Source organism: Vigna radiata, chromosome 10 (genome assembly GCF_000741045.1).
Source record: "Vigna radiata var. radiata cultivar VC1973A chromosome 10, Vradiata_ver6, whole genome shotgun sequence".
Classification (NCBI taxonomy): Eukaryota; Viridiplantae; Streptophyta; class Magnoliopsida; order Fabales; family Fabaceae; genus Vigna; species Vigna radiata.
Window position 1 is genome coordinate 10,719,429 of NC_028360.1, and position 14,379 is coordinate 10,733,807.

The 14,379-nt window shown below is 33.9% G+C and overlaps 2 protein-coding genes across 7 annotated transcripts; one reads left to right on the forward strand and one right to left on the reverse strand.

The window, feature by feature from the left end:
• Nucleotides 1-926: 926 nt before the first annotated feature.
• LOC106775622 (cysteine-rich receptor-like protein kinase 2) lies at nt 927-10,313 on the forward strand. The gene is made up of 16 exons (XM_022786954.1): nt 927-1,428; nt 3,040-3,431; nt 3,541-3,663; nt 3,899-4,026; nt 4,118-4,331; nt 4,444-4,675; nt 4,788-4,941; nt 5,085-5,294; nt 7,513-7,883; nt 8,025-8,416; nt 8,613-8,726; nt 8,881-9,008; nt 9,092-9,305; nt 9,395-9,626; nt 9,777-9,930; nt 10,011-10,313. The coding sequence occupies exons 1-16, from the start codon at nt 1,052-1,054 to the stop codon at nt 10,311-10,313; spliced, it is 3,738 nt and encodes a 1,245-aa protein (XP_022642675.1). The 5' UTR covers nt 927-1,051.
• Nucleotides 10,314-11,754: 1,441 nt separating this feature from the next.
• On the reverse strand, nt 11,755-14,379 carry LOC106775357. Of its 6 annotated transcripts, none has more exons than XM_022786958.1 (4): nt 14,305-14,379; nt 12,761-12,846; nt 12,411-12,490; nt 11,755-12,322 (listed from the first exon to the last, which is right to left on the reverse strand). In XM_022786958.1, the coding sequence occupies exons 1-4, from the start codon at nt 14,312-14,314 to the stop codon at nt 12,061-12,063; spliced, it is 438 nt and encodes a 145-aa protein (XP_022642679.1). In that variant the 5' UTR covers nt 14,315-14,379; the 3' UTR covers nt 11,755-12,060. The 6 variants fall into 6 exon arrangements, with proteins under 6 accessions (XP_022642679.1, XP_014517955.1, XP_014517956.1 ...); XM_014662469.2 differs by lacking the exon at nt 14,305-14,379 and adding an exon at nt 13,542-14,287; XM_014662470.2 differs by lacking the exon at nt 14,305-14,379 and adding an exon at nt 13,634-14,285.

Here is a 14,379-nt window from a genome sequence, read left to right on the forward strand (position 1 = left end):
CCAAAGACATTATCTCTATACTCTTAAAAAGAAAAAAAAGAAAAACTGTCATAAGTGACGGTCTAGCGGCGCAGCCCATATATTAACATCTGCCGCCGTGAATAGATATTTATTTACAGTTAGTCCTAATAAAAGGAATTCTTTGTCCTCAGATCAGCAATTACTAAATTTATGTATATCTCTCTCATGTTTTAAACGTTACGTGGATAAACTTCATATAATATATTTATGTACCATAATTTTTAGGCTTAATACTGTTTTTGGTTCCTAGTTTGAGAGAGTTTGTTCAATATAGTCCTACCTTCTTTTTTTTATAATAATTGATTCCACCTTTTGAAAAAACTGTTCAATTGAGTCCTTTTTGTTCATAGTGGTTCCATATTCAAGTTTAAATTATTTATTATAGTCCTTATTGTATACTATGATAACATGATTTTTAACATAACATTATGTCAGGACTCTTAAAATAACAAGATAAGTGAATGCATGAAAGAACTTATTGACGTCGTAACCACACCGTTAGAAAATTAACGTCGTAACAAAAAAAAGAGTCAATTGAACAGTTTTTTTAAAAAATGGGATAAATTGTTACTTAAAAAAAAAAAGGACCATATTGAACAAAACCTCTCAAACTAGAGACCAAAAGCGGTATTAAGCCTTATTTTTATCCCTACTACCTTATTATTATTTTTCCTTTTGCATCATTCGACGTCATATATATATATATATATATATATATATATATATATATTCACATAAAATTCTCTGATTTTCTTATAAGATCATTTGAGCACTATGTTTAATAGGGTATTTGAAGACGCAACCTCGCAAACGCCAATCAGAAAACGATTAACTGTACCAAAAAACACCAATCGTCGACAACGATGTCTATGCTGTCCTGTCCCCACCAACAACATCACACGTAGGATCTTTTTCTTTTTTTCATTCTTATAATGGACCTTTTTTATTCTCCGATTCATACATAGAAAACACCATATAAAGTTTGTAACCTTTTTGGTTCTTGTTGTGTTGGTTTTCTTGGATCACGAACATGCATCTCAGTTCTCTCCTACCCTTAACTGTGTTGTCGATCTTATTATGGAGCCTAGAGGGTGCCCTAGGAGACCCTCAGATTCTTCTCCTCAACAAGGGTTGTAGCCAATACAACGCCACGGATTTGTCCACTTTCAACCAGAATCTGAACGCAACTTTGAATGATCTCAGAGTTCAAGTTACCAACCAAAGCAAGTACTTTGCCACGGCTCAAGAAGCTAGAGGACAAGACCCTGTCTATGCCATGTTCCAATGTAGAAACTACCTCTCTACCACTGACTGCGCCGCCTGCTTCTCCGCCGCCGCCGCCCAAATCCGCAACTGCTCCGCCGGGGCCAACGGTGCCCGTGTCATCTATGACGGTTGCTTCCTCAGGTACACCTTCACCTTCACCTTCACCACTGTTTCTTTCTTCATATCGCAGTGTTATTATTCTATAAAAGATTGTTTTATTATATCTATATATCAAAACATTTTATTAATTATTATACTATTGAGTAGATATTTTTTATGGAAAATAATGAGAGATATAATGATTTTATAGTTGTCGTGTCTGTGATGGAATTCCAATGGTTGGACTTTTGAGATTGCATCCATGTTGCCATGTATGCTTTAATTCTACTGTGTTAATAATGTAAACAGACTAAATTTTAAACACGATTTGACAAACTTTTAATTAAAAAATTAGTGAAGAATTTTTTGTTGTTTTAGTCATGAGTCGTGATTCAGCATTAAGAGATAAAAAGGTTTATTTGGTCTGAATTTAAAGGCTTCACACCCAAGTTAAAATAAATCCGAATATTATATGTAAATAGTTTGGGATTGTTTTAATTACAAAAATGCATACAATAGATAAATTTATTAATATAAAAGCAATTAATACAAAAATGTTTTTTTGTTAATTTTATTCAAGAGATAAGTTCAAACAAATGTATTGTCAGTGTTTGTTTTTGAGGTAATTTTCAGTTTATTAGTTTCTCAAGTTTTTTTAATAAATATAATTGAACCGTTCTATGAATTACTTTTTTCATTCTTGAGAAAAAAAAGAGCGAGTTTTAGTTACATTTTCCCATGTAAATGAGTAAATAAATATAAAATGTAAATGCTAGTTGACTTTATGGCAGATTAATAATGAGAAATGAGATGATATATTTCCTTTACGTCACTATCTTGCATAAGTTCACAAGAACGGGTTATCTTATTCGAATTATAAATTATTTATACAATACTATTTTTCTTTCTTTCCTTCTTCATTATTTTATCATATATATATATATATATATATATATATATATATATATATATATATATATATATATATATATATATATATATATATATATATCTCCCTTATTTTCCTATTTCTCTCTCTTCCATAAACTAGTTGTATACATGTATTTCTTTTTTCATGTTATTTTCATGTACTTTTAAGTTATCTAAACATGCTAACAGAAAAAAAAAAATATAGCATTTCTTATTATTTTTCTCATTTTCCTAATCTCGTAAAATATTAATAAAAATTTTCAATACAGCATAATAATGATATATAGACTTGAAAAAAGTGAAGATAAAAACATTAAGAATATTTATATAATATAATGAAATCGCTAAAGTCAAAGTTACACGTTTCTATCTCTTATAATTTATTTAAAAAAAATCAATAATTTATATAAATCAGGCGCAGTCAATGAACTAAAATTTCTGGCATCATATAGTTCTCCCCTAAATACAGACTTTTTTGCTTCCACATTGTCACAGCATATTACTAGTTCTAATATGAACCATTAATACTACTATTTTTTAATTAGTGCTTACAAGATCATTGAGTTGACTCTAGCGTGATCTTTGGTTAATTTCATGAAAAACATGACCCGTTTCTTAAAACTAAATCATAAAATAATACAGTATAGTATGTACATACATTCTTCAATGTTGTATTTTAAATAAGTAAGTTTGATGTTTCATACTTTAAAATGTGTTGTTGAGGTATGAGAGCGCTGGGTTCTTTGACCAGACAACTTTGGCTGGGAACAGTATGATATGTGGAAATCAGACAGCGGTTGTAGCCAGTGATTTTAATACAAGTGCACAGCAAGTGTTGAAGGATCTGCAAATTGCAACTCCCAAAATCAGTGGTTTCTTTGCAGCTACCAAGACACAAGTGTCTGGTGCTGCAATCTATGCCATTGCACAGTGTGCTGAAACTGTCTCAGAGAGTGGTTGTCTGGATTGCCTCACAGTTGGATACAACAACATTGAAGTTTGTTTACCCAATACAGAAGGCAGAGCATTTGATGCTGGATGTTTTATGAGATACTCAGAGACAGCCTTTTTTGCTGATAACCAGACAATTGATATCACACCCTTCTTGCAACAAGGTAGAGTTAAGGATAATTTCTTTACATTCATTTTTATATACAAGGTTGAATGAATGAATGATAGAGGTCAAGGAAATCCAAGAAATGTCTGTACCTTTTTATCTTGCAGGGAGTTCAAGCAAAAAGGGAGCCATTATTGGTGGGGTTGTTGGAGGTGTAGCTTTGATTGTGATCATCCTTGCATTAATTGCCTTGCTAAGATGGTACAAGAAACCCAAGAAGGTTCGAAGAGGTAGGACAATTTGGATAATCTTTGAATTTATGATTTCTTATATATGTTTGGTTTGATTTTTATCATATATTATAATTTATGATTGACGGCAGAGTAAAATAGCATACTGATGGAGTTGATTTTTTGTACTGATAACTCCTTTAGTAAAATAACATATAAAATTTCTTTGTTTCTATGATGAACAATTTGATCCATTTATTCACTGAGATATTCTAAATTTTCGTTTCCTTGTCAGGTGACATATTGGGAGCAACTGACTTGAAAGGTCCAGTGTCCTACAGGTATAAGGATTTGAAGGCTGCAACAAAAAATTTCAGTGATGAAAATAAACTGGGAGAAGGAGGTTTTGGAGATGTATACAAGGTAATTTCAACATTTTTTATTGGTTTAAAAACGGGAGACAAAGATAAATCACTTTTTAAAACTGTTGCTAAAATCACAATTCATGGAACAGGGCACTTTGAAAAATGGGAAGATAGTTGCAGTGAAGAAATTATTTTTTGGCGCATCAGGGAAGATCGATGATCAATTTGAAAGTGAAGTGAAGCTTATAAGCAATGTTCATCACAGGAATCTGGTTCGACTCCTTGGATGTTGCAGCAAAGGCCAAGAAAGAATCCTTGTTTATGAATACATGGCAAACAAAAGCTTGGATAGATTCTTATTCGGTAAAACTCACGTCAATCTCCTAATTCAAGCATTTTGTGAGTTTCTGTTTTGTACATATTTCCCTCTGTTCCTCCTCTTTATTCAATCTATTTGTTAAAATTTTCAAAACAGGTGAAGTAAAGGATTCCCTCAACTGGAAACAAAGATATGATATAATTTTAGGCACAGCAAAGGGTTTGGCCTATCTGCATGAGGATTTCCACGTTTGCATCATACATAGGGATATAAAGACTAGTAATATCCTCTTGGATGATGAAATGCAACCAAGAATTGCTGATTTTGGGTTGGCAAGACTTCTACCAGAGGACCAATCTCATCTTAGTACAAGATTTGCAGGAACATTGTAAGACCAAATGTTTGTTTCTTAGATGCTTTTTACTGTTATAATTATTTTTATTACATGTTTCCATTTCATGGTATGTGTGTTGATGCTATAAAAATGATATACACGTCAGAGGATACACAGCACCTGAGTATGCAATCCATGGTCAGTTATCAGAGAAGGCTGATGCCTACAGCTTTGGTGTTGTACTCCTAGAAATCGTAAGTGGCCAAAAGAATAGTGAACTGAGGACAGATGCTAATGATGGTGAATTCCTCCTTAAAAGGGTAAGCAATTTCATATAAGAAAATTTTCAACTTTATTTTATGGAGTAGATATCCTTTTTATTGATGTACAAACAATGTCCAGTGTTTATCATATTACCTTAAAAGTTGTATTTACATTGATATGAAAGTGTTTGAAATAACAGGCATGGAAACTGTACGAGGAAGACAGGCATTTGGAGTTGGTTGACAAGAAATTGGATGGTAAAGAGTATGACGTAGAAGAAGTGAAGAAAGTGATAGAGATTGCTTTGCTTTGCATTCAAGCATCAGCTGGTGCAAGGCCAACAATGTCTGAAGTAGTAGCCTCACTGAAAGGCAAGAATTCACTGGGGCAAATTAGGCCATCTATGCCTGTATTTGTTGAATCTAACTTCAGGACTCGGCCAGCTGACACCTCTACCTCAACTGCTTCCTCTGCATCTAATGCTACTGCTTCCATTTCTATGCTCTCAGCTCGATGAACATATCTTATGTCAAGGAATCAATGTTTCAAAATAAGGGGATTTTTCTTCCATAATTCTTCAAGTATATTGTTGCTCATTTAGTGCTACAAATACCAAGTTGTCAAGTAGTGATTGATGTGAAGTTTTGTTGAACTGAACCATTAATTTTGCATTTTCTTGTAAGTTAGTTTGGATATGGAGATAGAATTTTCACGATGTCTACAAAAAGTGTTGAAATTCTGTAGTAAGTGTGCCACTATGAAGTGGGTAGCTTTAGATACACTTTCCGAGTCAGCGTCATTATTACTCCTCCACCATATCTCACACTCATTCCTCTCAATCACTACATAGTGTATATACTTAGGACTCCATTGATAAGCTGGCTGTCGCAATGCGCTATTTTAGCATGGAAAAGCACGGACTATGGTGTTATTTGTTTGTCACTTTCATGTTTTCTCACCACTAAATTAATCCACTATATGATAATTGTTTTTCTTTAAAGAACGTCTACAAACTTTAATTTTTACATTTTAACTTTATTAAGCTATGTATATATAAGAGATTCAAAAACAACTTTTAATCTAAAACATTCAAAAAGTAAGTTTATGATTTTTTTATTATTTGTATCTTGTTTGCTCATGTGAGATTTTCGAATCAAATTTAAAATAATAGATCTACCAAATCTTTCTTTTTTCATTCATCAACTAAAGAAGATCTTAGCATAATTATTAATCTTTTATAAATATTCAACATGTTATTCATATATACTTATTTTTATTCAAGGTTTTTCGGTCTTTATTTTATTCACATTTATGTTCTTTGACATCTTTTAATTTAAATGTAAAAATGAAGTATTGTTTAACACATAAGGAAAATGATAATCCTGATTTAAAATTATGATACGTTCAATTTTAACGTTTAAGAAACATAATCTAAATTTAGGGAGTAAAAATATGTATGTCATTTTTAAAATTTTGGAAGAATGGTGAAGAAACGTTATGGGGGTGCAAGAAGCAAACTAACATGACTTTTCTGAGTAATAGTCTTTTTTTGTCTTAACTCGGCAAACTTGAAGAAAAAGATTACGATAATGATTGGAAAACATTTCTATAAATATTTATAGAATACCAAAATAAGAAAAAAAGAAATCAAATAAATTTTCATTAGGTAATATTACCTAGTTTATATACACACATTTTGTATAAAATGTTTTTTGCAAATACGATTTATACTTAACTAATTTTAACATTTGAAAATATTTATTTTTTCCTAAAATATATCACTTAATTTTAGTTTATCTAAATTTGTCCCATGCACACTTTGTTGTGAGTAGGCGGCTGAGGGCATCTTCCGTTGGTCAACTCCATTCATTGATAACTCTTCAATGCCTCTCTCTCTCTCTCTCTCTCTCTCTCTCTCTATATATATATATATATATATATATATATATATAAAGCTGCTTAGAAAAACCAAGAATCTGAACTCTAATCCAGTTTGATAAATCAATTAATAAGCTTCTTAACAACCTTAATTACTATCTATACATAGTATTACATTTGTTTCCTTTGCTTCACAGAATTTTTCATATGTTGGCTACTGTCAATTTTGAAACATTGTAGATTCGCTGATTCTGAGAACCATTTGTGTTTCAAGGGATGAATGTGACACTCTTCTTACTTTAGCTTAAGAGATGAAGAACTCCTCCTACTCTACGAATGTCAATCTTAGCTTTTTTGATCTATATTCTAACCGTTTAGATTCTATTGTCAATATGCCATTTATAATGTAAGAGGCAAGAAGAGTGGAGGAGTAGCTTAACTTACTCATCTTAATTAAAAGTTAATTAACGTCAAATTTTCTAATTAAGCAACTTATATATGTACGTGTTCATCACGCTTTCTGAGTCCAACATGCACTACACTGTCATCAATCATCATTAATCTTCGTCAAAAAGTCAAACCTTGCTCAATGTTTTTGCAAAGTAGAAGATGGAACCACTTCCTCCTCTCATAGCAAAAACAAAAACAATATAATCATGCTTCGGACTCTTTTGTTATCTGTAACTAAATTGTATAGAGAGGCAAGAAAGCTATATTTTTGTACCTTCAACAAAATGCTGAAACTTGAGCTACTGGTCTTAATAACCTTGATATGGTGGAGCTCGGATAATATTCATGCATATGGTGCAGTTGAAAATATACAGACAAATCTACTAAGCAAGGGGTGCAGCGCATACAACGCATCCAACTTGCGTAGCTTCTTTGCCAATATCAATGAAACTTTTGCAGGCCTTAGAGCACAAATTAGCAGTGATAAGAACAAGCACTTTGCCATAGAAGACAAAGCCAGGGGAGAGGTGATCACCTATGCTATGTTTCAATGCAGAAACTATCTCTCCAAAACTGAATGTCTTTCTTGCTTCGACACTGCCACCTCCCAGATCCTTAACTGCTCTGCTGCTAATGGCGCCAGAATCATATACGACTCCTGCTTCCTCAGGTTTTTATAATAAACATACTTTTTCCACTATAATATCTATGTTACCTATGAGTTATATTGGTTCATTAGTAAGTGGTTGAGCATTTGAGCCAGAAAATATATTTGATTTTGATGTTGGATATTCTGAAAATGTGAGATGAGGTATGAGAGCGAGAGGTTCTACGATGAAACCAATGAACCTGGCGGTGGAGTATCATGTGGGAACATGAGTTCAACTGTCACTGGTTTTAAAGTAGCTGCACAACCAGTGTTAATGGAGCTCCAGCAAGCAACACCCAAAATTAAAGGTTTTTATGCAGCTACTAAGACACCGGTTGTTGGTGGTAGTGCAATTTATGCCGTTTCACAGTGTGTTGAAACGGCCATGAAGACTAGTTGTCTGAACTGCCTACAAGTTGCACACGACAACTTACAACGTTGTCTTCCAAACACAGATGGGACAGCATATGATGCTGGCTGTTTTATGAGATACTCCACCATACCTTTGTTTGCTGATAATCAGACTATTGATATTGCACCCTTTTTAAAACAAGGTAGAGTTGTAAAACCATTCCCTTTCTTTTGATGTATTTGTTTAAAATGTTATTATCCGTTTTCATTGTTTTGATGATTTTGAATGAGTTTTCTGAATAAAAATAAAGTTTCTAGTGAAAAAACACGCCTTCAATTTTTTTATGATACCTGCAGACCTCGTTTGGAACTGATGTCAAATTTCTTACTTCATCGCAGGAGGTTCAACGAAGAAGTGGGGTATTATAGGTGGTGTTGTTGTTGGAGCTGCTCTTCTGCTCCTTCTGTTGTTTGCTTGGATATGGTTTAGAAAATCTAAGGGGGTTCAAAGAGGTATGTAAATATGATAATTAGTCTTCAATGCAATGCTTGTTATTAATAGTTCATGCTTTGCATTTTTAGTGTTTTTCAATTGAAAAATATATATATAAAATGATATGTAGTACGAAAAGGATTTCTTCAGTGCGTGTGCGTTCTTAATTAGCAGGTGACATATTGGGAGCAACTGAGTTGAAAGGTCCAGTTAACTACAAATATAATGATTTGAAAGCTGCAACAAAAAAGTTCAGTGCTGAAAACAAACTTGGGGAAGGAGGTTTTGGAGCTGTATACAAGGTAAATTTATGTTGTATTTTCAACACTGTCATGAAAACCATTTACTATTTTCCCTTTTCAGTCACACAAACTACTTTTAACAGGGTACTCTGAAAAATGGAAAAGTTGTTGCTGTAAAAAAACTAGTTTTAGGGAAATCAAGCAAGATGATGGATGATTTTGAAGGTGAAGTGAAGCTTATAAGTAATGTTCATCATCGGAATCTCGTTAGACTTCTTGGTTGCTGCAGCAAAGGTCAAGAGAGAATCTTGGTTTATGAGTATATGGCAAATAGCAGTCTTGACAGATTCTTATTCGGTACATAATTCATGTCAAACACTGATAGAAACTCCATTTTTCTTTCACAAATATATTCATTTTTTTCCATCTCGGCAAAAATCTTACAGGTAACAGAAAAGGCTTCCTTAGTTGGAAACAACGCTATAATATAATTTTAGGCACAGCAAAGGGACTAGCATATCTACATGAGGAATTCCACGTCTCGATCATACACAGAGATATCAAGACTGCTAATATCCTGTTAAATGATGATCTTCAGCCAAAAATTGCTGACTTTGGGTTGGCAAGGCTTCTCCCAGAGGATTGTTCTCATCTCAGCACAAAATTTGCAGGAACATTGTAAGGCAAAACTAATGCGTTAACATTAATTTCTGTACATTTAACCGAGCATCAAGTCATTTCAAAAGAGACAGATTAAAAGCTTATGTAGGAAAAACGTAACATGCCATCTGTGAGTGCTGTTTTATGAGAAAGCTTATGCACTTGCAGGGGATACACAGCGCCTGAGTATGCAATGCATGGGCAATTATCAGAAAAAGCTGATACCTACAGCTTCGGTATTGTAGTGTTAGAAATCATAAGTGGTCAAAAGAGTACTGATGTGAAGGGTGATGAGGAGAGCAGTGAATATCTTCTTCAACGAGTAAGCAAGTTGATATAATTAACTGGGAAAGATTGTTTTTCTCTTGACATGATACCATTGCTTTGATTTTCACTTAACAGTCATGGAAACTGTACGAGAGAGGGTGTCACCTGGAGCTGTTGGAAGAGGGCATTGACCCTGATGAATATGATGGGGAAGAAGTGAAGAGAATAATAGAAATTGGTTTATTATGCACTCAAGCTACAGCTGCAGCGAGGCCAACAATGTCTGAAGTAGTAGTATTACTCAAAAGCAGGAACTCAGTGGAGCACCTCCGACCAACTATGCCTGTGTTTGTTGGAACGAATGTGATGACTCGGGAAGGAAACTCTACAAGTTCATCCAATGCTAATGCTTCCATTTCTATTGTATCAGCTCGATGATAATGGGATGTGGAAAAGGGTCTTGTTCACTTCAACTAACAAGTTAACAGAATAATTTAGATATTTAAATATTTATTTCACGTTCTAAAGTTGGCAATATATTGTAATGGAATTTCATGCTAATTCTTTTTTTTAGTGCGCCACCATATAAGAAAAATTTTGGAAATACATGTATCAAATAATTGAATACTCTCCATATAGATATTTTAGAATTATTCAAATTGTAACGTAGAATATTTTTGGATTAACTTTTACAATTTCACTTTGACCATTCTTACTGAACTGATGGAAGACACAATTTTGAGTCTTGTGAGTGAAAGTTCAGTAAGTATTTAATTTGACTTGAAGGACAATTAGAGCAACTTCCATTTGTAAAGGATTACTCACTGTCTTCTGATCATACAAAGTTTAAAGGAATTCCTATGTGAGGTGGAAGGGAAGCAAAGGGGGGATAGGAATTGATTAACAAGAACACTGGAGAATTATAGAGTTCTTCAAAGCATACTTGGGACTTTGGTACTGTTTCTTTTCAGCCTACCAGACTAATTTGATAAGGATCATAATATATTGTGAATGAGGATACTCAAATAAGGAACAAGAAGTAAATGGGGAGCTATGGGAGTTGCTTCTTGCCAAAGTGAAAAATCTAGGCTTGTTTACTATGACAAACAAAGCAACAGTCTTGTTGAGGTGTGACTCACTTAACCCATTGAAGGGTCAAAGGTGTTTGATTGTAGATTTTGTAAAGTTTGATTTGCTGATCCCATTAGAAGGCGTGTTATAATTTTGTTTGTATCATCTTTTGTATATTTGCTTTTTGCTTAACCTATTGATTTCAGGAACTTATAAAATAATGTACACTCAGCTTTTTGTGGTTTGCAAGGAAACTGAGCAGGAATATGAACCACATGTGACAACAAAAAAATTAGGAAGCTGTCTGTTTATTATTGTTCTTGCTTTTGCTTCTTTTCTTTCCTTACCCCAATCGATAGGTTTAGCATTAATTATAAATATCACACGGTTTAGATATATTAGACAAAAACTTAAATTTTTAGCTCAAAATGGCAAGTATAGTTTTATCAATTAATTAAAGTACTTTGGGTATGAATACTGATACTTCTGTAGTCTTACGCATATATTAGCGGTTTGTGTTCCAAAATGTTAAAGAGTTGCAAACTGAGCGTTTTAATTGAGGTAGAAAAAAGTCAGTTCTCTTCTGAATGTCAGAGTACAAGCCAAAGAGTTGGGATAATTTTATAAACATATATATTTAATAGCTATATAAATTTTAGTATCATTCTTTAAAAAGAAAAGTGTTTGTGACGAAAACGTTCAGTCAGTTAATAGTGAACAAACGTGTCAATAATTAGCTAAGTAGCGATAACTGGTATAAGGTAACACACTAACTTAAAAATATGCAACTAGAAAAACGCCATTGATCAAGTCACTATAGCTTTGTATAAACAATTTAAGCTCAAATTTTCCCATTCACTGGTCACAATACATACAGATCTGTCCCATGAATGATTCTTGAGCTGATCTATTAATGAACACCATAGATTTTATGCACCAAGCAAGAACACTATGGAATGATCACACAATAATATCAGTTACACGTAAAAATATACGTGCTCAACTGTCAAAAGGTCAATCAAGAAAAATATACATTAAGCCAAAATTGCAAGAAGGCAAATGCAAAATGTGATACATTACAGCCTTGCAGCGAAAAAGAACTCATCAGTGAATGTCACTTCTGCTTCTTATTTCGCAATATAGAAGAGGTCAAAGGTACCGTTGCCTTCCTCTTAGCAAACGCATTAGTTCTGCTATCTAAGTCCTCGTTGTCTTCATCCTCACCTAAATCATCTCTCGCAATTGTGGCAGACTCTATAGCAATATTGGCTGCTTTTCTTTTTTCAGCAGTCAATTTGGCATACAACTTCTTTTCGACAGGGTCATCGGAAGGTACAATTCTTGACTGGCGTGAAACTTTTGCACCTAGACCAAGCCTATAAAGTTGTGTAATAATATAACGTAAGCAATATCTGTCGTGACAAACAAACAAGTGCATCATAACATAATAAATTTACTACTGACCCGGAAGGTCTACCCTCTAAATCCGCATTTGTCCTATGATCATCAGCATCTTTGCTCATATTATTTACCCATAACTCGGCCTGCCAATCAGAATGGTTGACGTTTAAGTACGAGCACCAAATTAGCAATATTTTGATATAAGTCAAGAGGAGCAAATCGTTCAGAAAGATGGAAATCACTCTAGTATATATTAAGTTCCAGGCTTAACCAAGCTACTTTACTAACAAGTCACACACACGTTTAATAAAATGTTCATTGTCGCCAGTGAAATGAATGAACATTAATACTGCACAAAACGAGTTGACAGCCACAAAATACATATGACAAGAGGGGTAAAAAAAATTGCTTACCAATTTCAATGCCTTGTCCAACTTAACAATTTGGGGAGCACCAGTTTTCTTGGATGTTTCTGTGACACTCATTTCAAGCTCGTGCCCTGTTAAATCGAAAAGAAAGAATTAATATACACTCAAACCATGATATACACTCATACATATGCTTTCTATTCTGACACTGATATTTGAGCCACATACTCCCAATCCAACTTTTGATTCCCAACAACCCCGCATCTATTCAATACACTCATCCTAAGCTAGAGTTGAAATTTATCTAGCAGCAGCCACATGCAAACCTGTTTGTGTTCTATACATAAATATTAACAACACTCATATGATATATAGTTAACTATGCTACTTCAAGTATAGAGTAGCAGAAGCAGAACCTGGTTTAATTTACACCTGTAAAATATATCACAGATTAGATTACCAAAATACTAATAACCGCCAATATCATCCAATTTCAGGAAACACTCCGTTTTGTTACTAGGAGTACTTAACCTTAGGGTCTAAATGCAAGAATGGTTCAACAAAAGCAGTACAGGAGCAAAGTGAAGACATGCTAAATTAAAACCATTCAGAATGTTAAACCCAATGCCTCAGTTCCTGCTCGAAACCCCAAAAGCTACAACCCACATCCCGTGCACCAGCCACTGCTCCAAACCCTAATAGCTACAACTCACATCCTATGGCCCCCAACCCCTGCTTTGAACCCTACAATACAACCACCAAACCCCAACAGCTACAACCTAGGTTATCGAAATTGCTTGTAGGTGATGAAATCTGCAGAACTCACCTGGGTAATAATTCCGTGGTTCAACGATAGGTAAATCTAATTTTTCAAGTAAATTCATGAACAAAAGAAACAAAAATAAAAAAAATTTGGACCATTTCTCGATTTGTGCGTGTCATCCTTGCGCAGGGGCCATGCTAATCTTCTCTGTATCGTTCCAATTTTATCGGATGTCCCCGAAGGGACTACACTAGTAGCTGGGCGTGGGTTTATAAAGATAAAAGTTATATCAAGCTTAGACGATGTGGGAGTTCAATGGAAACACTCTTGAGGTAATGTTGGGTACACAAAAATGGATTGAAAGAGAGAAAATGCATCTTCCTTCTTGTTTGTTCATGAGGATTGTGGAGATTTTCTCCATACGAGCACTGAGTAACACTTTGTTTTGCATATATTTTGTTCACTCTAGCTAGAAATGCTTAAAGGGTGTGAAAAATGTCTTCTCTCTGTTGCATCTAACAATCAGAGATACACATACAAGTCAATATATATATATTTTTTTCATATAATCATCTTGTGTCTTTCTTCATCCTAAGTAAACATATGGTTTACACAAGATTATTGGATGGAAAACAACAGACATCTGCATAGTTTCTAAACCTCTCGATTCCTCATTGATTTATCTACATAAAGAACATCTTCAAAACATAAAAAACTCTAGAATAGCTCTCTAGTACTGCTTTCCCTACATCCTGCAAAACATAATAACCATTCTTAGTCGATGATCCCAAATTTGAAATATTTAGTACTGGAAGTGGAGGTCTACTTCTCAACATCCTTGCAGTGTTTGCCTTTCGAAGATCCAGAAAACCTAGGACGTTTCCAAGAGGTAAGTTATAAA

Excerpts from the sequence above, each read along its gene's own strand:
- LOC106775622 (XM_022786954.1), top strand. The coding sequence starts at position 1,052 with ATGCATCTCAGTTCTCTCCTACCCTTAACTGTGTTGTCGATCTTATTA. Across the intron at positions 4,942-5,084 it reads GTGAATTCCTCCTTAAAAGG|GCATGGAAACTGTACGAGGA; the intron begins GTAAGCAATTTC and ends TTGAAATAACAG. Across the intron at positions 8,417-8,612 it reads TGCACCCTTTTTAAAACAAG|GAGGTTCAACGAAGAAGTGG; the intron begins GTAGAGTTGTAA and ends ACTTCATCGCAG.
- LOC106775357 (XM_014662469.2), bottom strand. The coding sequence starts at position 13,599 with ATGAATTTACTTGAAAAATTAGATTTACCTATCGTTGAACCACGGAAT. Across the intron at positions 12,847-13,541 it reads ACCACGGAATTATTACCCAG|GGCACGAGCTTGAAATGAGT; the intron begins GTGAGTTCTGCA and ends TCGATTTAACAG. Across the intron at positions 12,491-12,760 it reads TGGACAAGGCATTGAAATTG|GCCGAGTTATGGGTAAATAA; the intron begins GTAAGCAATTTT and ends TCTGATTGGCAG.